Genomic DNA, 25443 nt, shown 5'->3' on the forward strand with positions numbered 1-25443 from the left:
GGTTGCCCCCATCGATACCTGTACTGAGGAGTAAGGGGGTCATGAGGAGTAAGGGAAGTCCCCAGAAAAATAGATGCAAGGTATGTCAACTCCAGCTATGCAATTCACATAACTGGTGTTGCATATCTTGTCTCGATTTTCTCCTCCAGGGTAGACCTGGCCTCCAGTTAAAAATGAATTATTTGGGAGTAGTTCTCTGTGCTGTCTTACACTGGAGCTCAGGGTGGAGGATCACAGTGGTCCTTTCTGGCCTTAGAATGTAGCAGCCACTTATGGTGTCTACACTCTTTCCAAGAGCTATGATAAAAGAAGGCCAGTTCTGTCCCTAGGCAGGGTCCCACACTAGCTGGTGTCTATGGAGTACTGGGTTGTTTCTTCCTGTAGCAGAGGCCAATGTGGAGTCATTTCATGGTTTAAGCTGGAGGTCGGTGATAGCAGCAGCCCTCACTCTAGGAGTGTGTCTTGCAGTCATTCTGGCTCGTTGAATACGGAGGTGGGCTCCCTTTTTCCTCCACAAGCACTTTAATGACTGCTTTGGCAGCATTGGACATGGTGGCCATGACACGGATATGCCCTGCAGTGACCAGAAGCGCTTCCTGGCACTGGCCCAGCTTGGCTCTCTTGAACGTTGAGCTGCTGTTGGTGGGTGTATAATTGTACATCCTTGTGTAGACGTCCTCAAGGTTGCCAAGATGCTCTTTGCCCGGGGAGATCTCGAGGCCAAACTCAATGGAGTAGAGGTTGTAGTCAAAGGGGTTGGAGAACATGATGGCCAGGGTGAAGGCATCTGAGTCGTACACCAGTAGGCCTGCGCTCCCACGGAAGCTGAACCTTCCCTTTGTGAACAGGCAGCTCTCCTTGGATCCCGGTGGAATTCGGAGGGAAGGGGGCAGGAGGCTGTGGCCACTGTAGCAGTAACTCCTGTGGGAAGGAAGGGGGTTGAGAAAAGTCTGAATTCCACAGTCCAATGCTAGGAGACAGCCCAAAAGAGGCAGGAGCAATCAGGGAGAGGTTCAAAGAGGTTTCAGCACTGCAATTGCAAATCTTGTAGGCCTGAGATAACCAAAGGCAGCTTTGTTGACTCTACTGGAAATGTGCCACTTAAAGGGGGTGCTACTGGTCTCTCAGAGCAGAGCTGAGCATCCCCACTCAGCCACTCACTAGACTGCTGGGAGGGAATCCTGGATCACCGATGTTTTAAGCCTCTGGGGCCTGAAAGGAATCCAGAAACCAGTCCAATCTTGGGGTCACTAGGCAAACTATTGGGGTGCAGACCCCCTATATAGATCGCCCTCCTGAGAGCTGCCCCTGTGCCTGGCCCTGGGTCTCAGTGCTGACCCTTCCGGCACTCCTGTTGCTTAGCACAGCATATCCCAAAACTCCACTGAGAAGTCAGAGCCTTCTGGTTAGCGTTTAAGCCTTTCAGGAGGCCCACAGTAATAGTAAAGCAGAAGAGAACTCAACTGAGGGGGTGTCTAATACACAAACAGACACTCAGGGCAGAGCACAGGACCACAGGCTCGCAGGGCTCCCACTATGGCATAAAAGTAGCCTTGTAAATTTTCCGGCTTAGGCTGCAAGACAGGCTCTGAAGCCTGGTTGAAGGGTAGGACTCATAGTAGCAGCTCCAGCCTACAGGGCTCTTTTTAGAACCCTAGCGCAAGCCCCCGAGCCCAAATGGCTTTGCAGCATGGATGTACCAACCAACACTTTACAGAGGATACTAGCACCCTGGCTCTTGTACACTTAACAGGTCAAGCTCACAGGAGAGTCAATCCTATAGAACAAAATACATCCCTCAACCATGACGCCTCTGGCTAGCTCACCCTTCCCTGTCCACTGGGGGCAGCCATACCACTAAGGGAGTGGCCAGCAGGGCTGGGACTCCTCCATCTTGCCTGCCACCAGAAGAAGTAAGTGGGGGCCCCCTGCCTGGGAGACAGTACCCACCAGCCTTGGGACGGACAGGGGCAAAGGAGAGAGTCCCACTGCCCCAGGAAGTGTCAAGGGGAAGGAGAGAGCCCTTCTTCTCATCTGAAGAAGTGGGTTTTGCCTACGACAGCTCATGATAATATACATAGAGAGAGAGAGAAAGAGAGAGAGAGAGAGAGAGAGAGAGATAGGCATATTAATATTCAAAAGCATATCTCCATGAAGAATTTGGTGGTGCAACATCCTAAGATCCATTGGAAGCTTATTTCATAGTTTAACTACCATTAGAGTTAGAAAGTTTTTGCTAATATCTAACCTAAATCTCCTTTGCTACAGATTAAGCTGACTGCTTCTCACCCTACCTCAAACAGACATGAAGAACCACCCTCTTTATAATAACTTGTAACATATTTTAGACGGTTATCAGTTCCTGCCTACATCTGATTTTCTTAGGACCAACCATGCCCTGGTTTCTTAACCTTTCCTCATGCGACAGGTTGCAGACACTCTTTTCAAGGACACTGTCATGTTAATCTTTTCCCACTAGCCATGGAATCTCAGCCCAACATGGAAGCAAACGGATCACAGAGAAGGCAAAAGGTTGCAGCCTCAAAATGGAATTTTCAGCTTCACAGAGGTATAGACAGAGAACTAATCTGCCACAGAATTCACAGGCCAATTGACCAGTTTGTCACAAGCGGTTCCTTTACCTTGCTCCCCATTGCCTGATGTTGAGTTTCACTCTCTAATCGCTGCCAACCCATGAAGCCCCTTAAGCAGCGTGAGCTGCCTGCCTGGCCAAGTGTACCAATTGCTCTCTGTGAACAAGGAATCACACAGACTACATGACCTGATTCTGCTTGTTCCGAGTCACTTAACTGTGGGTTAGAATTGGCTGGATAATATCACTGCCCGGGAATTTCAGCTTTTGAGCTCCGATCCCCTGGAGTAAATCTGGGTCATACTCTCATCTTAATGTCCATGTGTAATATTTGGAGTCAGCCACTCTCTATAGTGGGGTCCAGGTTGAATTCTGATCACTGTTACCTAGGGGTAAATCTGGAGTCTGTAATAGGGTCAAGGCCAGATTCTGTTCTGTTCCCCCAGGATAAACCCAGAGTCTTCCCAGTAATTACACAGCAGAAATACCAACGACACACCTTTGTCAGAGGTGAAAGTGAGAGACTGTGCCCTGGTGCGCAGTTCTAGCAAGAGCTGGCTGAGCTGCAGCACTGGCTAGCAGGAAGCTATTTAAAGAGCTGGAAGGGACCCGGGTTGCAATAGGACAGGACCTGTAAGAAATTGAAAGGTATTTTCACCTCTGACCTTTGTAAATGAAAACTGAATCTGGTTCCTTAGCGTCTGATTTCCCACCTTTTCTGCATTGAAAATCTTTCTTTGTGTTGTATTCATTCATGCATCAAAAGTTCCCAAGCCCTGGAGATTGAAATGAATTAGCATAGGAGGAACAGGAGGTGGGCTAAGAATAGTTTTGGGGAAATGCTGAGCTCGGTAGTTGGAAGAGCCATGAGGAGATGCAGGAGACATAGTATGCAGAGAGATTGTGGGTGCTGTGAGGCTGGAGTTGCAGGGGGTGTTTACCTGGGGGAATGGAGAGTCAAATCTTGTGAATTGTTGGTTATCTCGATTTCCACACTCCTGTCGAAGGAAGTCTCAAGGTGGTCTTGCATTTTAGCCTGGGTGTTCATGGTGCTGGAGGCTAGTACACGACTTCTAGGAAGCAGCTGATTCTATCTATGTGGGCAGGAAGCTGAAAGAAGGAAACTTTGACCATCCAGTGTGTGTAAAGATTAACAAGCTCCTAGATGGCACATATCAAAAATCTATCACCTTGGCCAAGCATATCTGCTTATACAAATAAGACATTGGATTATGATATGCAAGAGTAAAAATGAAACTAAAACTTTAAGGGTAGTTCTAAAGATATACAAATTCAGTACTGCCGCTGGGAATGTTTTAATTTCAGGTTGTTTAGATTCATAACTGCTGCAATTTCATAACACATTTCTGATAGTTTTGACTTGAAGGGAATCCATATGGATCTAGAGAATTATTATTCTGACAAAAGACTTGACCAGGATAGAAACCCTTCTACTAGTGACTATTCATTGTCTTCTACTCATTGCACCTGTCTTAATTTGAGGGAAATAGAAAGCAAAGAATGTATTTGACAGACTGGTTGCCAAGAATAATATACTTGGAAGAATAATTCAGAACAAAATGCAGGAAGAATGAGTAAACGCCATTAAAAAACTAAACAAAAGACTATCCCCCTCCCATATGGGGCTGTACAAATGTACTCCATAGCCCCCTAGATTGGAGGTCCCACATCTGGCCAATGTGAAGTGCAAGGGGTATGTAGATTCACCAACTTTATATTACAAGAAAAATTCAGTGAGGCTGAAAGGGGATAAATTTAAAAGCAATCAAAGGTTTCTATACACACACTCCAAAGAACTGGCTTCTGGGACTCACTGCCACTAGCTATCACTGAGGTCAAGATATGAGAAGGATGTGTAAAGGAGGGACTGGAGATTTATTGGCAGAATAGAACCATCCAGCGAGATGGGAGAGAGGGTAGAAGGAACATAAAATGTCTTGTTTCAAAGCATGAGCCAAGCACAAAGTGACCGATGCGGGTTAAGAACAAACTGGTGCTGGCCATTGCTGAGGATGGGAGAACAGACTGAAACGAGACCCAGTGAACAGCCAGCGAAGGAGGAGAGGGAGGTCAGTGCGACAGTGACACAGAGCCACATACCCACCATCCCCTGGTATTGATTTTCCAGGGTCGATGGAGGTGCCTGATCAGAGAGTCTTCCCTCCCCCACCCTAATCTGCAAGGTTCTGACCCAGTCACAGGCCAGGGGAATGGACAGTAAGGGGCTGAGGGATGGGACATGAGTCCTTTCCCCTCTAGGGGATCATGCAAGTGATAATGCCCTACAGCCCCTCTCACTGCCACAGCCCCCCTGGCCCACCTCTCAGGTGAGTGGTACAGCCCAATGGCCTTTCCAACTCCCGGTATGTCTACACTAGCCCCCTCGTTCGATCTAGGGAGGGTAATGAGGGCGACTGAAATTGCAAATGAAGCACGGGATTTAAATATCCTAAATCAAATTAGCGGCTATTCCTCCTGGAATGAGGTTTAACAGCTAATTCGATTTAGGGCTCTAATTCGGAATCCCGTTTCACTGCCGCATGTAGATGCGGGCAGTTACTTCGGGCTCGTCAGTTTCTAAAATGGCGACCAGCCAGGAACATGCTGATGAAGCGCAGGATATTTAAATCCCACGCTTCATTTGTAATTTCGGTCGCCTTCATTAGCCTCTGTCAGTCGATGGTCAGGGCAGTGTGTGCGTGTGTGTGTGTGTTATACACCCGAGACTTCAACTGCTGGGACCGGGGTCCTTTCGCAGCGGGCAACCTGAAGAAGGTTGACGGGCGCCCCAAGAAGTTTACAGGGAGAGCTTATTACACCTCAGATTTTTACTGCTAGGATACACGATCCCTTCGCAGCGGGCAGCCTGGGGAGGCTGAGAGATGCCCCAACGGATCTGTCCCCTGGAAGCGACACGATCCAAAACGCCCAAGCTCTTCCTATACCTGTCCCTTATGACCGGCTGAAGTTCTTTTAAATTGTGCTTAGTTCTGTTACAGCAACTGAAGGAGTCAGGTTAAAGCTTAAACAGTTACTATTTTATTGCTACAGGATAAACTTAGCTGTTAAATGCTACTACTGTGTTACAGATAACACAGCCACTACAAAGGACAGGACAGAAATTACACTAGTAAGTCACTTACAGGTACCATGAAACCCTTTTGGTTCTCTGAGCTCTTATTAAATGCATGCAAATAGACACCTAGCAGGTATAATTCTCACCCCTGCGTTCCAGACTTGGCGTGGCCAGCGTCTTTCTCTCAATCCCTCGCGAAGAAGTAGGGTGAGGTTGGGCGTCCCACGGACCTCGGGAGACAATCAATACCTGCCAGCAAGTGTAGGTGATTGGAGCTCAAATGGGGTGGGCTACTAACCCCCTCTTTATACCCCTTGGGTCACATAGGCTTCTTCTTGGTCTTAAGTGGCCAATTAGGAAAAATGGCTTTGAATGCCAAGTTTCCCACGAAGGATGCAAAGCATAATTCACACCAGGGAAAATGCAGACAATGGGCACCTCTGGTACGTGATGGGCGAAGATTCCTCTCCTGGGACAGTGCAGGCGTGTCAATTACTGGTACTAGCCATCAGGGTGGCGGGAGGCCCCGGGTCGTCAGCTAGCCCATTTACTGTCTGGTTTCTGTTTATGGTAGAGTCAGGGACAGGCAGCACACCTGCGTTCCCAGGGCATCAAAGGCTGACTGCCTTTCTCTTGCTCTCTGGGGGTACGTCTACACTACAGCGCTAATTCAAACTAACTTAGTTCGAATTAGTTAATTCGAACTAAGCTAATTCGAACTAACGCATCTAGAACTAAAAACTAGTTCGAATTAGCGTTTTGCTAATTCGAACTAGCACGTCCACACTGAGTGGACGCAGGGGCGCATTTAAGGGCGGCTGAAACTGGTTCTGGCAGGGCATCAGGTCAGTAGTTGCTTTGTGTGGCTGCTGTCTGAGGCTATCTGAGGCTCGTGCTTAAAGGGAACCCCCTGGACAGCCGGTTCTCAGCTTTTCCTGCTTGCTTGCCAACCTCGCCGAGGGACAGCAAAGCGTTGGTCTCTGTGCCCGTCTGTGTCGGTGCTTCCCTTCGGGGGGGGCCGCCGCAGGTGGCAACATGGAGCCAGAGCTCACCCTGCACCTTCTGGTGCACTTTCTGGACTTGCTGCTGCAAGCCTGCCAGCAATGGCTCGAGGCTGCCTGGCACCACCTGGTGCACGTCAACCCCCTGCCTCTCCGCCTGGCCGCTCTGGGGGCCGTGGAGGAGCCGCGGCGGCGCCCCAGCACCGGCGTGCCCCGCCGCATCTGGCGTCTGGACACCAGCAGCGACTGGTGGGACTGCATTGTTCTGGAGCGCTGGGAGGACCAACAGTGGACCCAGAACTTCAGGATGAGGAGGGACACCTTCCTGGAGCTCTGCGAGTGGCTCGCCCCTGCCCTGCGCAGAAGAGACACTCGCATGAGGCCCGCCATCCCCCTCCAGAAGCAGGTGGCCATCGCCCTCTGGAAGCTCTCCACGCCGGACAGCTACCGATCCGTTGGGAACCAGTTCGGCGTGGGGAGATCCACCGTCGGAGCGGTGCTCATGCAGGTACGGCGCTCGTCGACCACAGCGCCGGGGGGAAAGGGGGGCTGCAAGGAGGGGATGGGCCGCCCCAGGGACAAAGGGGGGGCGGGAGGAGGCAAAAGCGCCCCGCACTGGAGGGGTCGGTTTGTCCCGGCCGTACTACACGCCGCCAGGGGAGTTGCTTCCGGAAGTGGGGCGCGGGGCACTGCCAGGGCACGAATGCTCCCAGCCACCCAGGCGCCCCACTGATCGGAGCTTTGCTGTGTCTCTCTCCGCAGGTGGTCAAGGCCATCAACCGGGTGCTGCTCCGCAGGGTGGTCCGCCTCGCCGACCCGGACGCCGTCATCCGGGGATTCGGCGCCCTGGGCTTCCCCAACTGCGGGGGGGCCATCGACGGGACGCACATCCCCATCCGTGCCTCGGAACACCAGGCGTCCTGGTACATCAACCGCAAGGGGTACTTCTCCATCCTCCTGCAGGCCGTGGGTGACCACCGGGGACAGTTCACGGACATTAATGTGGGCTGGTCCAGCAAAGCACACGATGCCCGGGTGTACCGCAACTCCTCCGTGTGCCAGCGGCTGCAGGACGGGACCTTCTTCCCCGACCGCCACATCAGGGTCGGGGACGTGGACATGCCCGTCTGCCTGGTGGGGGATGCCGCCTACCCACTGCAGCCGTGGCTGATGAAGCCCTACACGGGGCACCTCAATCCCTCCCGCCAGACCTTCAATGCCAGGCTGACCAGGGCCCGCATCGTGGTGGAGGGGGCCTTCGGGCGACTGAAAGCCCGCTTTCGATGCCTCCTCACCCGTCTGGACCTGGCCGAGCACAACATCCCTCCCGTGGTGGCAGCATGTTGTGTGCTTCACAATTTATGTGAGTGAAAGGGGAGGCTTTACTGCCAGCCTGGATGGCTGAGGCTGACCGCATGGCTGGACACTACGGTCAGCCCCGCACCACCGCCGCCCGGGAAGCCCAGCGGGGGGCCATCCGGATCCGGGAAGCCCTGCGGGAGAGCTTCCTGGTGGAGGAGGAGGACTGACCTCTCCCTGCATGCCCCACTGGGGCCTTCTTCCACCCTACCCCCTTCCCCTTTCCCCTCCCTACCTACTGTCAAATAAAGACACCTGTTTTTCAAACAAAAACGTCTTTTTATTTTAAATAACTGGGGTGGGGGGAGGGAGGGAGGAAGGAGGGTGGGAGAGAAGAGGGGGAAACCTGGGACGAGGGAGCTGGAAGGGGAAGGAAGGGAGGAAGGGAAAGGAAAGCTCAGGGGTGGGAGGTCCGGCTGCCTCTCCTGTCTCGCAACACTGCGGGTCCGGGGGCATTGGTGGGGAATGGTTGTGGAGGGTGGGGCAGGAGGGACGGGGGGTGTGGAGGAAGCAGGAGCGGGAGCAGGAGGGGGAGCAGGGGGAGCAGGGGGAGGAGGAGGAGGAGCAGGGGGAGCAGGGGGAGTAGGAGGGGGAGCAGGAGGAATTGGGAAGTGGTCGAGCAGGCCCTGGAAGTGGCCTCGCAGGGCCCGGCCCTGCTCCTCCAGTGCCTCCAAGCTCCTCCGGCGCAGCCTCAGGTCCTCCTGGACCCAGTGGTCCTGGAGACGGAGCTGTTGCTCCAGGAACCGAAGGTGCCGCCTCTGGTAGTCCTCCTAGTTCCTGGCTCTCCTGCTTGCCTGGGCGCGGGTGGCTGCTGCAGGCGGAGTGGTGCGCCCTGCAGTCCCAGGTGCTGCGGCTGTGGTGAAACAAGAACAGCGGTCAATTACCCCAGTGGCCCAGGTGTGTGAAACCCAGCTCCCCTCTGCAAGGCCAGGGCCCCTGCAGGATCCCCACCTGCTGCTCCATGGTGGGCAAGGCCCAGGCACACGGTCCCGGGGCTCCCTCTCTCCCCAGCCCCCCGTACACATAAGGGGAGCATGATGGTACTCACAGGTGGACGCCTCCCCGGCCTCGGACGACACAGGCGAGCGGCTCTGTGAGGTGCCTCGGAGGTCCCGGGTCCTGGGCAGGCTGCCAGCAGGCTCCTGGCTCTCAGAGCCCTCCTCCTCCTCCTCCTCCTCCGTCTCTTGGAGTGGTCCCTCTGCCCCGGGGTCTATCACGTCCCGGGGGGCAGGGACGGCATGAGCCCCCAGGAGGCGGTCCAGAGCCTGGAAGTGGGGACACGCCTCCGGGTCGGCCCCTGGCAGGCAGGCCCGGGAGTAGGACTGCTGTAGGTCCTTGATTTTCCAGCACACCTGCTCCCGGCTGCGCTGGTGGCCCCTGGCAGCCAGGCTGGCAGCCATGCAGCCATAGACTGCTGCGTTCCTGTGGCTAGTGCGGAGATCGTGGACATTGGAGGCTTCCCCCCAAATCTCGATGAGGTCCACGATCTCCACACTAGACCACGCGGGCGCCCACCTCTTGCGGCCCCGGGCAGGGTCCTGGGAGCCGCCAGGCTGGTCCCGGGAAGAGGAGGAGGGCTGGGTGGCAGCGGGTGGCTGGCTCATGGGTGTCAGCTGCTGCGTGTGCTGGCACGGGTGCTGGCAGCCTTGCAACTGGCACAAACTGTGTAGCCAGCCCATGGCCCTTTAAGGGCTCCGGGGCCGGGAGGGGGCCAGTAGAGTTTCCCTGGTGTTGGCCAGAGTGGCCACCAGGGCAAGCTGGGGAGGGCTAGCCTCCCACTAGTTCGAATTAAGGGTCTACACACCCCTTAATTCGAACTAGTAAGTTTGAACTAGGCTTAATCCTCGTGAAATGAGGATTACCTAGTTCGAACTAAGCACTCCGCTAGTTCGATTTAAATTCGAACTAATGGAGCGCTAGTGTAGCGCCTATGAAAGTTAGTTCGAACTAACATCCGTTAATTGGAACTAACTTTGTAGTGTAGACATACCCTGGGAGTGGGGGGGACGGAAACCAAGATGGGGTTCATGTCTGGCTACAGCCTCCCTAGATCAAACTAAGGGGCTAATGTAGACATATCCTTCCATAGCCCCCTGCCCCAGATGAGTGGTACAGCCCAACGGCCTCTCCAATCACCACATCCCGTTGGCCCCGGCGGAATGGCCATATGGGAAATGCAGCCCCAGCCCTGGAGATGATGCCGCTGGCAGCATCTGGGGGTGAGAAGGGGGCGGGGCACAGGGGCAGCGAGCCAGGCTCAGTTCAGTCCATCACGGTGGCAGCCTGGGTCCAGTGGGGCTGGGGAGGAGTGGTCAGGGGTCCCGGGAGTTGGGGGATGGGACACAGCCGGAGTGGGGGGAGCATGATGGACCCCTGAGTGGAGCCCCACGATCCCTATAGGCCCCACGCCTCTCAGAGCTAAGGCTCCCCCTCCCAACGGGGAGCTCTCCTCCCTGCCCCCCACCTGCTCCTCTCTCTCCTGGGGCTTGGGAGCAAGGCCTTGGCAGCATCGGGGCCTGCAGCTCCTACCACCCAAGTGGGGTTTGCAGGGGAAGAGCCGCAGGCACATCTATGGGTGCAATACAGCTGAGTGTGAGTCACAGCCCACGCCCTGCTGGGATCCCCCCATCTGCATGTGTCTCCTTCCGTTCCCAGCAGCAGCCTTAACCACAGCCCCTAGCGGTCACCTGGGGAGGGGGAGATCCATTAAAAAGTTCCCAGCCTGGCTATGACTGTAGGCAGGTGAGCCTTTTCCCAGGGAGAGGGAGCCAGGCAGGGGACACAGCCAATCTCTTGTCTGGCTGCCAGAGCTGGGGTAACAGCTTGGGCAGACCAGTAGCTTCTTGGCTAGCTGCCAAGGGCTGGAGCTGGGCGGATGCAGGTGGGTAGCTCAGCAGATTTAGTGTCTGGCCCTCATCTTGGCATGAAGCCTGCAAAATCCCAACTTCCCTGTACCCTGAGGCCCATTGGGAAGCTCTCAAGCCAGCTTGGTAGCTCACGCACTCTTACAGTCTAACCCCACAGACTCGCTGCTGGATTGTATTTTAAGTCTTTGGGTATCATGTGATATTCAAGCAAGGAACACAAGTTACTTTCCAAGCAACCCTCCCATACTCACACTGTACCCAGACAGCACAAGAGACAGAGCTAAGCAAAACAAAGTTTCTAAACACAGTTCCCCTTGCACACCCCACATGCCCCATGCTCCTGCCCTTTGCACATACACACGCCCCTGTCCTGACTCCTGCACTCCCCCACATTCCACCTCTTGCTCTGAGCCAACCCCCACACCCCAATCCCTTGCCCTAAGCACACCCACACCCTTCCCAACCCGTTGCCTTGGGGCCCGCACATTCCACCCCACTCGTACTTATTTTTGCAGCTACTGTCATATTACAGCATGGTTAGAAAGCTGGCTAGATTGTTGGGCCCAACAAGTAGTGATCAACAGCTCAATGTCAGGTTGGCAGTCAGTTTCTAGCAGAGTGCCCCAAGGATCGGTTCTAGGACCAGTTTTGTTGAACATCGTTAGTAATGACCTGGATGAGGGGATGGATTGCACCCTCTGCATGTTAGTGGATGACATTAAGCTGGGGGGAGAGGCAAATACATTGGAGGGCAGGGATAAGGTCCAGAGTGACTTAGACAAAATAGAGGATTGTGCCAAAATAAATCTGATGAGGTTCAACAAGGACAAGTGCAGAGTCCTGCACTTGGGATGGAAGAATCCCAAGCATAGTTACAGGCTGGGGACCAACCAGCTAAGTAGCAGTTCTGCAGAAAAGGACCTGGGGGTTACAGTGGATGAGAAGCTGGATATGAGTCAACAGGGTGCCCTTACAGCCAAGAAGGCTAATTCCATATTAGGTTGCATTAGGAGGAGCATTGCCAGCAGATCCAGAGAAGTGATTATTCCCCTTTATTCAGCTCTCATGAGGCCACATCTGGAGTTCTAGGGCCCCCACTACAGAAAGGATGTGAATGCATTAGAGAGGGTATAGCAGAGGGTAAGCAAAATGATTCGGGGGCTGGAGCACATGACCTATGAGGCAAGGCTGAGGGATTTGGGCTTATTTAGTCTGCAGAAGAGAAGAGCGAGGGGGGATTTGATAGCAGCCTTCAATTTCCTGAAAGTGGTGACAGATGGCAGAACAAGGAGCAATGGGCTCAAGTTGTAGTGGGGAAGTCTAGGTTGGCTATTAGGAAAAACTATTTCCCTAGGAGGGTGGGGAAGCACTGGGACGGGTTCTCTAGGGAGGTGGTGGAATCTCCATCCCTAGAGGTTTTTAAGTCCAAGCTTGACAAAGCCCTGGCTGGGTTGATTTCTTTGGGGTTGGTCCTACTTTGGGCAGGGGGCTGGACTTGCTGTAAGTTGTTTTCACCCCTGGTGAGATGGACAGAGCCCCTGTTGTGGGAGGAAGAGCAACACCAAGTCTCTGTGCTAAAGAGACTGTCAATTGCTCCTAGTGCAGGATTTGAGGCACACAGCAGAGCCACACCGAGTCTCTCCATTGGAGGGAGCGGTGCACCCAGGCGAGCTCATGAGCCTGTAACAAGGAGGTGACACAGCTGATAAAAGTGGCTGTTCCAGGTGTTTCCTGCATTTATTTAAAATAAGCCATGTTCCGTGTGCCCGGCCACTAAACCACACCCAGGATATTTGCTGTAGCCCTGCCCTCCTCACCCTGAGGGATAAGCACAGCCATTCCGCATGGGCCCCTCACACACATTAGTGCAAGAGACAGCGCGGGTGGAGCGTTTGGACACTAGGAGGTGATGCTGCCATCTTCCCACACAGCAGCTCCGTCTTGCTGGCATCTTCCCTGTCCGTACATTTCTGGCCGAGGTCTCTCAGGGCACACAAAACTTGAGACATCTGTGAATGGAAACACGGGAAGGGGACTGAGAAGCAATGGAGTTGAGCCAAGGACACCATGGAATGAGCTAAATCATTAAAGCGAGAACCCTCCAGTCCCCCTCCTCTCCGCAGAAGCCGGTTCCTCCTCACACGGTAACAGCTTCCTCTTTAATTTCCCCAATATCTCAGCAGTTGGGGAGCACATTCTGCCCCACAGCACATGGAGGAAGGAATCTCAGCTCTGAAATATTGTACAAACCCTTCAGCAACAGAGCATCGCATCTGCTCCCCACGGGCGGGACAGTCTGACAGTGGCGCTCGGACAGCCACAGGTCAGTGCCACCAAAGCAGACCCGGATTCAAACAGGCCGGATTCCAAGCTGTCCAGTCTCTGCTCTGGCCCAGGGGAGATTTAAGGTCTCGGTTTAGAGTCCAAAATCCCCCTCCTCACAGCCGAACCATGCTGCAAACCAGGCACCCTGCTTCCAGGAGACTACGTCTCATGCCCCACCCCTTGGCTTTGCCTGCGGAAACCAATTGGGCAGAGTCTCCTTGGAGGGACAGAGGATTGCTTGGGCAAAGTCTGAGGAGAATGACTCAAGCTGTCTTTGCGTTACCGATTTTGATAAATTTGCTCCTCCCCTATAGTGTCCTACTGTGGGGAGATTTTGGCCCATCCTTCCAGCTACAAATCTTTCTGGGATTTCAACACTGAGGGGCCAAACATCAGCCAGAGATGGGATCTTTCCCCCAATTTCAAGGAACTGGAACAAGTGATTTTTCGGGAGATGGATAATGAAGGGTGGCCGAGGTTTCCTGGTCTCCTCGAATCTGAGGCGTGGATACGAACTTCCTCTTTCAGGCTGACCAGAGATTTGCTGCCAGAATTACCCAGTAAATGACAGTTACTCACTGACATATATAACCGACTCCTCTCCTGTGGCTAGGTCCTCCCCAGCCTGCCCCTTGCGGCCACTGCCCCTGCTCAGGGACTTCAAGAGAGTGGGGGCTCCTTTCTCCAGGAGGCGGGTGATGATGGGGGCAGACACCAGCAGGAGCAGAGCCAGGGCAGAGCGGAGAAGCCAGACTCCGAGGGACATAGCAGGCCCTGGCGTGGGAGGAAAGACAGAGGAAGGGCTGTGAGGTAGGTTATAATACCAGATGGGACCTTTGCGATCCCCTTGCCCAACTTCCATTAAACAGGCTGCCCTTGAACTAATTCCTGTTTGCACACGTGGCTGGGGGGCTGGGAAGACGGGGAAGATGTTGCCCAGTGACACAGATTGATGGGAAACACGTATTGGCGCCTACGGGCCCTTGGGGTGCTGAGCGACCCATGAGAAACGCTGGCAGCTCTCCTGTCCCGCGGACACCTCAGGGCCTTGTGGGACCTGCCCAGGGATTCTCAGCATTAGCACTGCCTTAGACATCGGGGAGTAAAGCAAAGACGCTTGGGACAGGAAGTGAGGAGATTCCTGCATCCAGCTGAAAGCCCGGGCCAGGATCTCAGGCTGAATGGATTCGCCCCCCTGGGATTCAGACCCAGCCTGCTGGGCCCAGGCCACGACAGAGTGAACGGCAGGGCCTCGGTTTCATCTCTCAGCAGCAGAGGCCGGTCCAGGACATCAGGATCAGGGCTGAGTCAGAGGCGAGAACGGCTACTGTCCAGTTAGCCACACTGCTCTGCGCCCTGCAGCATGGCACTGCCACACAGTGCTGCATGTGGCATGGGCAAGGCTTACCTGAGCACGCAACACTGGCATCGTCTCCGTGGGCACAGGCACGGACTTCCCAAGGCCCGGCCCTACATTCGGAGAGGGCAGCTTCTGTCCCTGTGCAGTTAACCCCGCCCAGCCAGATGGGACCAGACCCTTCTCCAAACCAAGCCCCGCCTGGAGCTGCCAACGCCGTCCCACAGCCCAGCTGCCTGCACGCGACTCCAGCGTCCTGTAAGTCCCAGCCGACATCACACACGGTTCCCCACTGCTCATTACACAGCACCTCCACTCTGCCAGTGCAGCGCCTCGAGCCGTTCACCAGGCGGAGCAGAGCATGTTCCGAAACGGGCAGACCTGCAAGGGCAGCGTGGGAATAAAGACCCAGGCTGTGTCTACACTGCACCCCTTTTCTGGAAAAGGGATGCAGATTAGACACATCGTTATTGCAAATGAAGCAGGGATTTAAATCTCCCCCGCTTCATTTGTATAAACATGGCTGCCGCTTTTTTCCAGCTCCGGGCTTTGCCAGAGAAAAGCGCCAGTCTAGACAGGATCTTTCAGAAAATAAAGCCTTTTCTGAAAGATCCCTTATTCCTGATTTTAAGAGGAATAAGGGTATGTCTACACTACAGCACTAATTCGAATTAACTTAATTCGAATTAGTTAATTCGAACTAAGCTAATTCGAACTAGTGCATCTAGACCTAAAAACTAGTTCGAATTAGCATTTTGCTAATTCGAAATAGCATGTCCACATTGAGTGGACCCTGAACGGAGGTTAAGGATGGCCGGAAGCAGTGCCGGCAGGGCATCAGATTAGGACTTAGAGCATGGAGCTGCTGTCTCAGGCTAGCCGAGGGCTGTGCTTAAAGGGACCTGACCCCCACCCCGGACAGACAGTTCTCAGGGCTTCCCCACTTGCAAAACAGTCCTGGCTTGGAGTGCCGAGTGCCCACACTCGGCACATCACAGCACTCGGCCATCAGCCCGGCTGCACTTGCCGCAGGCTGCCATCCGGGGAGGGACAATCGGGGGCCTGCAGGAGAGCTTCCACCCCGAGGAGCTCGCAGAGCCAGCCCAGTCCTCCCCATCGGGGGCTCGTACCCCATTCCTCCCTCACCTCCTTCCACTTACCGCTCCCTAGCCCCCCTTCCTGATGTACAAAATAAAGATAACGTGTCTTCCAAAATGGAATCTGTCTTTATTGAACAAAACTGGGGGAGACTGGGAAAAGGAGGTGGGAGAGGGGAAGAGAGAGGGTGGGAGAGGGGAGGGCAACTAAAATGATCAGGGATTTGGAACAGGTCCCATATGAAGAGAGGCTAAAGAGACTGGGACTTTTCAGCTTAGAAAAGAGGAGACTGAGGGGGGATAGGATAGAGGTCTATAAAAGCATGAGTGGTGTGGAGAGGGTGCATAAAGAAAAGTTCTTCATTAGTTCCCATAATAGAAGGACTAGAGGACACCAAAGGAAAGGAATGGGTAGCAGGCTTCAAACTAATAATAGAAAGTTCTTCTTCACAAAGCAAATAGTCAACCTGTGGAACTCCTTGCTGCAGGAGGCTGTGAAGGCTAGAACAAGAACAGAGTTTACAGAGAAGTGAGATAAAGTGATGGAGGTTGGGTCCATGGCATGGTATTAGCCAGGGGGTAGGAGAGGAGTCCCTGGCCTCTGTTTGTGGAAGGCTGGAGAGGGATGGCACGAGACAAATGGCTTGGTCATTGTCTTCGGTCCATCCCCTCCAGGGTCCCTATTGATGGCCGCTGTTGACAGACAGGCTAGTGGGCTAGATGGACCTTTGGTCTGACCCAGGACGGCCATTCTAAGCTCAGGGCTCAGGGTCGGGGGTCTCACTGGACCACCCTGATTTTCATGCACACCTGCTCCTGGGTGGCCAGGCTGGCAGCTCTCCTGCCCTAGACAGCCACTTTCCTGTGCTTAGTGCGGAGGCTGTGGATGAGGTTCACGATGTCTGCACTGGATCAGGCGGGTGCCTGCCTCTTGCGGACCTGGGCAGGCTCCCGGGAACCGCCAGCCTGGTCCCGGGAAGAGGCGGAGGGCTGGGTGGCAGCGGGTGACTGGCTCGTGCCGTGTCAGGTGCAGGGTCTGCTGGCTGGGTGCTGGCAGGCTTGCACCTGGCACGGGCACCGTAGCCAGCCCGTGCCCCTTTAAGGGCTCCGGGGCCAGGAGGGGGGCAGACGAGTTTCCCTGGTGTTGCCCAGAGTGGCCACCAGGGAAAGCTGGGGAGGACTAGCCTCCCACTATTTCGAATTAAGTGGCTACGGAGCCCTTAATTTGAACTACTTAATTTGAACTAGGCTTAATCCTCGTACAATGAGGTTTACCTAGTTTGAACTAAGCGCTCCGCTAGTTCGAATTAAGTTCGAACTAGCGGAGCGCTAGTGTAGCGCCTATCAAAGTTATTTCAAACTAACGTCTGTTAGTTCGAATTAACTTTGTAGTGTAGACATACCCTAAGGGATCTTTTGGAAAAGGCTTTATTTTCCGAAAGACCCCCGTCTAGACTGGCGTTTTTTTCCAGCAAAGCCCTGAACCGGAAAAAAGCGGCAGCCATGTTTATCCAAATGAAGCGGGGGAGATTTAAATCCCCGCTTCATTTTCAATAACGATGTGTCTAATCTGCATCCCTTTTCCAGAAAAGGGGTGCAGTGTAGACAAAGCCCCAGAGAAGGAGAGATTAGGTTTGACCCAGGAACATCTTTTCTAGCATCCTTCACATCCACGTGTCATTTCAATGGAGGGTTCTACATCTCCTGGCAGTCTGGAGGCAGCCAGGCCTTTACCTCTGAGCCTCAGCTTAGGAGGTGAGTTTCAAGAGTTGAAAATCCTAACAGGTGGTGTGTCCTGTTGGCAATGACCTTCGACTATTTGCAACAAGGGCTTCACAAAAAATACAAATATTCCCCAGTGGCTCACATACCTCCCTTTCAAACTGCTTACACTAGTGCCAGGAGCCCTGCCCCGAATTCTCACCCTTCGCAGATTGGCGAGGTTGTGACCTTCACTCCACATTGATTGCACCCAGGCAGTTGAAACAGCTTTGAACACCAGCTTTATAGCACATGCAAATCCCTTATAAATGTTCTTATTTTGAATGTGGCACTTTTGGAGTTAGCTTCCTGGAGCCAGAACAGGAGCAAAGCAGAACCAAGACGGGTAGAGACCAGTTTTCGCTGTTTTCAAACAGCACTTTAGTTCACCCAGTGCTGGTTTGCATCTAAGACAGCAGCTAGATGTAAACCACAGTGGGAACACAGCTCAGCATCGGAAGGGAGCTCCTGAGCCATTTGGTTGAATTCCCTGCTAACGCAGGTTCTCCCCCTCCCCCTTCCCCCATGCCAGACTCCACCTCTAGTTTATCATCCCATTTGCAAACATGTCAAGTTCCATCATCAAACTATTTAGGGTGTTTTTCTCCCACTCCACTTGTTAGCTCTTTTACCTCCCGCATTTTTCCTCCGCCCAGCCCCCCTCCCATGTAGTCATACAAAGCAATCAGATCCTTTCTCCGCCTGCATTTTGCCAGGCTGAACAAGCCAATCTCTTACAGTGTCGTCTCGTAGAAATTGGCCTTCCAACCCCTGGTCAGCCCGGCAGCCCTTCTCTGCATCTGCTCCAGCCCGGCTTCATCTTTCTAGTATGTGGCTGGCCAGAATCAGGCAGTTTTCTAGAAGAGACCTGACCAGTGCCTAGACTGCAGCATTCAGACTTCCCTCTCTTGACTGAAAATGCTTCTGCTTTGATCCCGAGCCCCACACCTGACCTGTCTGCAGCTGTGAAGCGCTCTTCACCCCTTCCTAACCCCAAGCAGCTTCACAGCATCTTGCCTGAACCTCCTCTCCTCGGCCTAGTTCTGCAGTTTTTTTGGTGGGGTAGGGGTAGAGTTATTCTGAGGTTTTGAGATCCTTCTGTTCCCTCATGTATCCTTGGTCATCTCCACCATCCCAGAACTAGAAATAGAATCCAGGAGTACTGAATTCCAGCCCCCCCCCCCAACCACTAGACCCCACTCCTCTTCCAGACTTAGTGATGGAACAGAATCCTGACTCCCAGACCCCAGCTGTGCTCTAACCACTAGAATCCACTTCCCTCCAGCTCCACTGCTTTATCCCAGGGTAGCACCACTTCTCCCCAGCTCCCCCCATTCTTACCCACTACCCCCACTTCCCTCCAGCCCCCCAACACATTCTAACCCACCAGACCTCACTTCCCCACTAGAGCTAACTCCCAGCACCCCTTGCATTACCACTAGGCCCCACGCCCCTCCCGACATGAGGAATAAAAGCCAGGTGTCCAGATTCCCAGGGAAATCCAACTCATAAGTTTTCAAGGGTTCTGGAGTGAAAGATGCCAGAGAAGCAGATAATTTGAGAGGCTTTTGAAATCCCTGTGTAGCCGCACACCAGGAGAAAAGGGCACTCACCCACAAGCCAGCCCAGCAGGGTGAGCAGCGCTGCGTTCCTGGACCCCCAGCCTCCAGCAACCATCTCCAGAGCCCTGGCTGTGAGCTCGCTGCGTGGCACCCCAATGAGGAGAGCTCAGGGCGGAAGGGCAGACCTGGCTCTGGGCTTCTCTAGTCTGTGGGTTTCATTTCCCAGTCTGGCCAGGGGCTGCAGCTGCTGGTTTCCTGCATGAGCCGCACGATGTGCCAGGCCCCTGCGCACAGGAAGGGGGGTGATAAGGCACCTGGAAAGTAGGAAGTGAAGTTCTTGGAAAGACCCCTGCACCCCATGGCATGTGCTGCAAATCATGCCCCATGCGCAGCCTCGTGCACCCTCTGGAGGGGATTATCCTGTAAACCTCTCCCACTCCTATCTTCCCCCCCTGCATCTGATCACAGCCTTCCCCCTCCCCCCGTAGCACCTACTGCAGAATCTCTCCCCCGTCTCTGCACCCGCACATGCCCCCAACTTTTACTGCTGCCTCTGCCACTGCTCCCCCTTCCCACATCACAGGGGCAGATGGACAATGTTTCATTAATGCTGCAATGTGAACCCTTAACTCTGCCCTCAGCAACGTGCATGTGATGGGGGCCTGTCCTCATGTGTACACAGCTGCCTGCTAGCTCAGCTGTGGCTCACCTCACTCCTGACACCTGACTCCCTGCTAATTCACCCCCTACAGCTCTGACAATATCCCAACCTACTGCCCCCAGCTCTGGGTTCCCCACCCACCCCACACCAGCTCTTCTGGGGCCCTTCAATCCCCAGTTCCCTACTATCCCAGCTCTGGGCTCCACCCACACCCATGTCTGTGCATTTAAGGCATTTTAAAATAAAGTAATTTAGTAACTGCACAACAGGTTCATGGCAGAAGTGTAAAGGAGAAGTGTTAATACAGAGGCTATGTCTAGACTACTGGGTTTTTGTGGGGTATAGGCAGTATCCTGCAAAAACCCCATCGCGTCCAAGGAGCATGTTTGATCTTTTGCTTTTTTTCATGGAAGAGCAAAGATGCTCTTTTGGGGCGCCCTGTATACCTGGTTTCACAAGGCATAAGGGCTCCGCCAAAAGAGGAGGTTTTTCTACCATTTGGCCATGTCTAGACTGGGCCAAATGGCAGAAAAGCCTCTTCCACAAACGCGATTGAAAAAGCTACGCAAATTGCAGAGCACACTTTGCATAAGCTTTTTCCAATACAGCCCCATAGTCTAGATCTAGCCAGAGAGAGCTAATCATGCATTTTTAGAGAAAGCTTTCTATGCCTTTAGTGAACTTCCAGAGAAAGGCATTCAATAAATGCACAACGTATTAATGACGGAGGAATACTCAGAAAATACATGAGTATACTCAGACACATATGCCTTTTCCTTATTTTAACAGCAGACTATGGCTGAGGGAGTTAGTATGTTTAAGAAGAATTGAGCCTTTATTCAGTTAATGCATTTGTATATAGAGTTAATTAGATACATTCACAACAGCTGCAAAGTATCGGTTCTAGAGAGAGAAAGCACAACCACAGATAATTACACTGTACAAGGTGGGGTGATCAGATGTACCAATTTTATAGGCAATCTCAATCTTTGGGTCTGTTTCTTAGACAGGCACCTATTACCTTCCACCCTGTCCTGATCATTTTGCAATGTAGTCACCCTAGAACAGCAATGAGCAATAATTGTGGATGGGAAGGCCACTCCAAGAATTTGGTAAGTGGTCAAGGGTTGCACCTTTCTAAGATATTAATGGAGGAGGTGCAGAGTCTGGGATGGAGGGTGGATGTGGAAGGGAATTTGGGGTGTAGGAGAGGTTGTGGGATCTGGGAAGGAGTTTGAGTGAAGGAGCAGGCGGTGACCTATGGCAGGAGACTGGAGTGCAAGAAGAGTTGCAGGGGTTTGGGTTGTGACCTGAGGCAGAGGTTTGGGGTGATTGGACCTGTTGGACTGGTGAAAGACTGAGCCTTGGGGGGATACAGGCAGATGCAGTGACTGAGGGGGGACTATGATAGGTCCCCTGTTGAACTAATGCCAATGGAGCGGGTGCTGTGGCAGACTCCACCCTGGGAAGGCTGCAGTGGGTTTTGTATTGTACCCTGGAAAAGGTTGGTTTGTTCCCTACACATTTTTCTATCTGCTTCCCAAGATCCATAAACCTGGACACCCCGGATGCCCCATCATCTCTGGTATTGGCACACTCACTACTAGTCTATCCAGCTATGTAGATACTCTCCTCAAACCCTTCGCAACCAACACCCCCAGCTATCTCCGAGACACTACTGACTTCCTAAGGAAACTACAAAACATCGATAACCTCCCCAATAACACCATCCTTGCCACCATGGATGTAGAAGCACTATACACCAACATCCCACATGAAGACGGATTACAAGCTATTAGAAACACTATCCCAGAGGACACCACTGCCAACCTGATAGAAGACCTATGTAACTTTGTTCTCACCCACAATTATTTCCAGTTTGAGAACAACTTATACCTCCAGATCAGCGGCACAGCCATGGGTACACGCATGGCCCCACAGTATGCTAACATCTTTATGGCTGACCTAGAACAACGTTTCCTCAACTCCCGGGTCCTTTTACCCCTTCTCTACTTACGCTACATCGATGACATCTTTATGATCTGGATGCATGGCCAAGAAACACTGGAGACATTCCACAGAGATTTCAACAACCTACACCCCACCATTAACCTCAGCCTGGACCATTCCACACGAGAGATCCATTTCCTGGACACCACAGTACAAATCAACAATGGAAAATTAGACACCACCCTCTACAGAAAACCCACTGACTCATACAGTTACCTAAATGCTTCCAGCTCCCATCCAGCACACACCACACGATCCATCATCTATAGCCAAGCCCTTCGATACAACCGCATCTGCTCTAATCCCACTGACAGAGACCAGAAACTTCAGGATCTCTACCAAGCATTTATAAACCTCAACTACCCACCCGGAGAAATAAAAAAGCAAATTGAAAGAGCCAAACGAATACCTAGAAACCCTCTACTACAAGACAGACCCAAGAAAACCAACAATAGAACACCACTTGTCATCACCTACAACCCCCAACTTAAACCTGTCCAACACATTATCAATAAATTACAGCCTATACTGGAAAAGGACACTAAACTCCAAGAAGCTCTGGGAGACAGACCCATAGTCTCCTATAGACAACCACCTACCCTCAAGATGATTCTTACCAACAACCACAGGACATACCACACTAATACCAACCCTGGTACCTTCCCTTGCAACAAACCCCGTTGCCAGCTTTGTCCACATATTCACTCTGCTGACACCATTATTGGGCCTAACCAAGTGAGTTATAAGATCAAGAACACATATTCCTGCAACTCCAGAAATATAATCTATGCTATCATGTGCCGAAAGTGTCCGTCTGCTATGTACATTGGACAAACGTCTCAGACACTTCGCCAAAGAATCAATGCCCACAAAACAGATATTAGACAGGATCACAAAGAAAAAACAGTTGCTTGCCATTTCAACCAGAAAGGACACTGTCTCAATGACCTAATCACATGCATCCTACTTCAGAAGACTTTCAAATCTGCACTTGAAAGGGAATCCTCTGAACTGGCATTCATGCTAAAATTCAACACTCTCCGCGGGGGGCTGAACAATGAACCCCAACTACCTTACCCATTACAAAGATAGCTTCCCCAATTATCACCTCTAATACCATTAACTCACAGACATCTACCCTTCCCCACCTCTAATATAATTAACTCACAGGCATTCACCTTCCTTTCCCCCCCCCCCCCAGCATCCCCCTTCTGTTCTGACATGTGATTTGTCCTTTTCATATGTGTTCATTTTTTTAAAATTGTATCCTTTGGTATATATGGTTGTGACTATTTTCTTCCACTATTTGATCTGAGGAAGTGGGTCTGGCCCACGAAAGCTCATCATCTAATAAACCATCTTGTTAGTCTTTAAAGTGCTACACAGTCCTGTATTTTGTTTCCCTACACGGACTGTGTGTGACTGGACCCGAGGGCTGAGTCACCAAAGTGCTCCTGACCAATGCAAAGGCTGATGGGGCAGGGAAGTGGGGGGTCTCAATGAGCAGAGAAAAACGTCAGGTATGCACACACTTGACCAAGGGCTGCTTGCAAGAGGTGGAAGCCAGCTCATTACGGTGGAACCACTAGTGGGGATCATTACAGACAGTCAAGAACGTTTTTTTAATTTGTGTGTGTGTGTGTGTGTGTGTGTGTGTGTGTGTGTGTGTGTGAGAGAGAGAGAGAGAGAGAGAGAGAGAGAGAGAGAGAGTATTTCTCCTTTGTTCCTGTGTCAATAGGAATGTGTACAATTGTTTTCCTCTAAAATGAGGAGAATTCATCCTTGTACAGGTTATACTTCTCCTTTATTCCTCTGGAGTTACAAATCCATGCAATCGCTTAATGACTGTATCTCACAGCATAGAAATAGTTTTCCTTTGAGGGGCCGCTGCAGAAGGGAGGGCGCAGCAGTAGGGTTGCCAGATGTTTTAAAAAAAATACAGAACACCTCCCCTCCCTGCCAAAAAAAACCCACCGGGGAAAAAAATCTGTTGAAGGGGAAAAAAGTGGGGGGAGACCAAAATTGTTGAGCAAAAAAAATAAAATAAAACAGCATTAAAACAGCATGGCCCCTTTCAGTGCATGCAAAGTCAGAATAGGGATAGGAACAGGGGAAAAGTTGAGCACTAAGGCCCAGGGAAGGCATTGCTTCCCCTTGGTCTTTAGGCTTTTTGCCAGCGGCCATTTTGTTTTCTTGATCAAGCCAGAACGCAGTTTCCTTGCGGAACCAGGTAAGCACGAGGTCCAGGGGTGGGGACACTGGGGGTGTCAGGGGATCCCGGGAGGAGAGCTCAGGGGCTTGGCCCAGTTGCCGAGCGTGTCGTAGGGTTGCCAGGTGTCCGGTATTTTCGCCTCCTGGCCGAGAAAAAAACCCCAGAAAATACTAGACATTTTAGGTGTCCAGTATTTTCTGAATTTTTTTTACCGGACAGGAGGTGAAAATACAGGACTGTCTGGGTCAATACCAGACACCTGGCAACCCTATGCAGTGGGGAAGGTGGGGTTGGACAAGCTTGACCAGGACTAGGCCCTGTAGAGGGTGCCCAGGGCTGTGAATTGTAGCACAGGCCGTAGGTGGAGGGGGGACCTTGCCAGGAGGGTCGTGTCAATCTCCCCCTCCCCCCAGGCTCTGCACAGGCACCTCCTCACACCCCTTCCTGTGCTCACGAGTCTGGCCCATTATCTGTCTCGTGCAGGAAACCGCAGCTGCACCCCTGGGCCAGGCTGGGAACAAAACCCACAGCCCGTCACAGCCTTCCCTTCTTCGTGGTGCTCGCCTCATGAGGGGCTCACGCCGCTCACAGCCAGGGCTCTGAAGATGACTGCTAGGGGTCTGAGGCCAGGAACGCAGCGCTGCTTGCCCTGCCGGCCTGGTGAGTGCCCTTTTCTCCTGGCACTCTGCTGCACAGCGATTCAAAAACCTGGGAAAGAGTTTGGCTTCTCTGGCACTTTTTACTCCAGAGCCCTTTGCAGACTCGATGTAGCGTTTCCCTGGGAGCCCCAACTCCTGGGTTCCATCCCTGGCCAGGGGAGAGGGGAGCTCGTTACCCACAGAACCCATTACTTGCATGCAATTAGGAATCTCAACTATTGAAACTCACCTCCTAAGCCGCGACTCAGGGGTAAAGGTCTGGCCACCTCCAGACCCCCAGGAGAGGCGGAACCTCCCACTGGAATGACGTGTGGATGTGACGGATGTTGAGGGCGAAGGACGTTGTTACCTGTTTGCAAGTTAGAATTGATGTAAAGTTGGATTGCTATTGGCTTAGGTGCTGTAAATTCCCCTTATGGTTCCCCCTTCCTGACTGAATGCATGGTGTGTGCGTGGGAAACAAACATGCAGTAGGTGATGAACTTTTATTCTCCTGAACTTCAGTGCACATGGCCCCCTGCACAGAGTGCACACAGCCCAGAGAGGACAACGAGGAAGGCCTATGGACCCAGAAACTGCACATGGTCTGTAACATCGTCGAGCCAATGAAGAGAGAGGGAACCCGAAAGAGGATCACCAAGCAGAACCTCCCGAGGGTGCCCTCTGCTCAGATCTGCCTGTTTCAGAGCATGCTCGGCTCCGCCTGGTGAACGGCTCGAGGGCGCTGCACTGGCAGAGTGGAGGGGTTGTGTAGCAAGTAGTGGGAAATCGTGTGTGCTGACGGCTGGGACTTACAGGACGCTGGAGTCGCGTGCAGGCAGCTGGGCTGTGGGACGGCGTTGGCAGCCCCAGGCGGGGCTTGGTTTGGAGAAGGGTCTGGCC

General features: G+C 52.7%; 1 protein-coding gene and 1 long non-coding RNA gene across 2 annotated transcripts; one reads left to right on the forward strand and one right to left on the reverse strand.

Annotated features, from left to right (window-relative positions):
- The first annotated feature begins 2128 nt into the window (after positions 1 to 2128).
- On the forward strand, positions 2129 to 10730 carry LOC142823742 (uncharacterized). The gene is made up of 3 exons (XM_075915058.1): positions 2129 to 7199; positions 7454 to 7632; positions 10706 to 10730. Exons 1-3 carry the CDS (start codon positions 6726 to 6728, stop codon positions 10728 to 10730), a joined length of 678 nt encoding a protein of 225 aa, XP_075771173.1. The 5' UTR covers positions 2129 to 6725.
- Positions 10731 to 12466: 1736 nt separating this feature from the next.
- LOC102451454 (uncharacterized) lies at positions 12467 to 19230 on the reverse strand. Its single transcript, XR_012898943.1, has 4 exons — positions 19071 to 19230; positions 14651 to 14980; positions 13822 to 14016; positions 12467 to 12926 (listed from the first exon to the last, which is right to left on the reverse strand). It is a non-coding gene; the product is annotated as an uncharacterized LOC102451454 (long non-coding RNA).
- Positions 19231 to 25443: the final 6213 nt, after the last annotated feature.

The sequence above is a fragment of the Pelodiscus sinensis genome, unplaced genomic scaffold (assembly GCF_049634645.1).
Source record: "Pelodiscus sinensis isolate JC-2024 unplaced genomic scaffold, ASM4963464v1 ctg34, whole genome shotgun sequence".
In the NCBI taxonomy this organism is placed as follows: domain Eukaryota; kingdom Metazoa; phylum Chordata; order Testudines; family Trionychidae; genus Pelodiscus; species Pelodiscus sinensis.

What these genes read in the sequence shown, in the direction of transcription:
- LOC142823742 (XM_075915058.1), top strand. Translation starts at nt 6,726, where the DNA reads ATGGAGCCAGAGCTCACCCTGCACCTTCTGGTGCACTTTCTGGACTTG. An exon ending in TCGGAGCGGTGCTCATGCAG is followed by an intron (nt 7,200 to 7,453) that starts GTACGGCGCTCG and finishes CTCTCTCCGCAG; the next exon opens with GTGGTCAAGGCCATCAACCG. An exon ending in TGGTACATCAACCGCAAGGG is followed by an intron (nt 7,633 to 10,705) that starts GTACTTCTCCAT and finishes TTCCGTTCCCAG; the next exon opens with CAGCAGCCTTAACCACAGCC.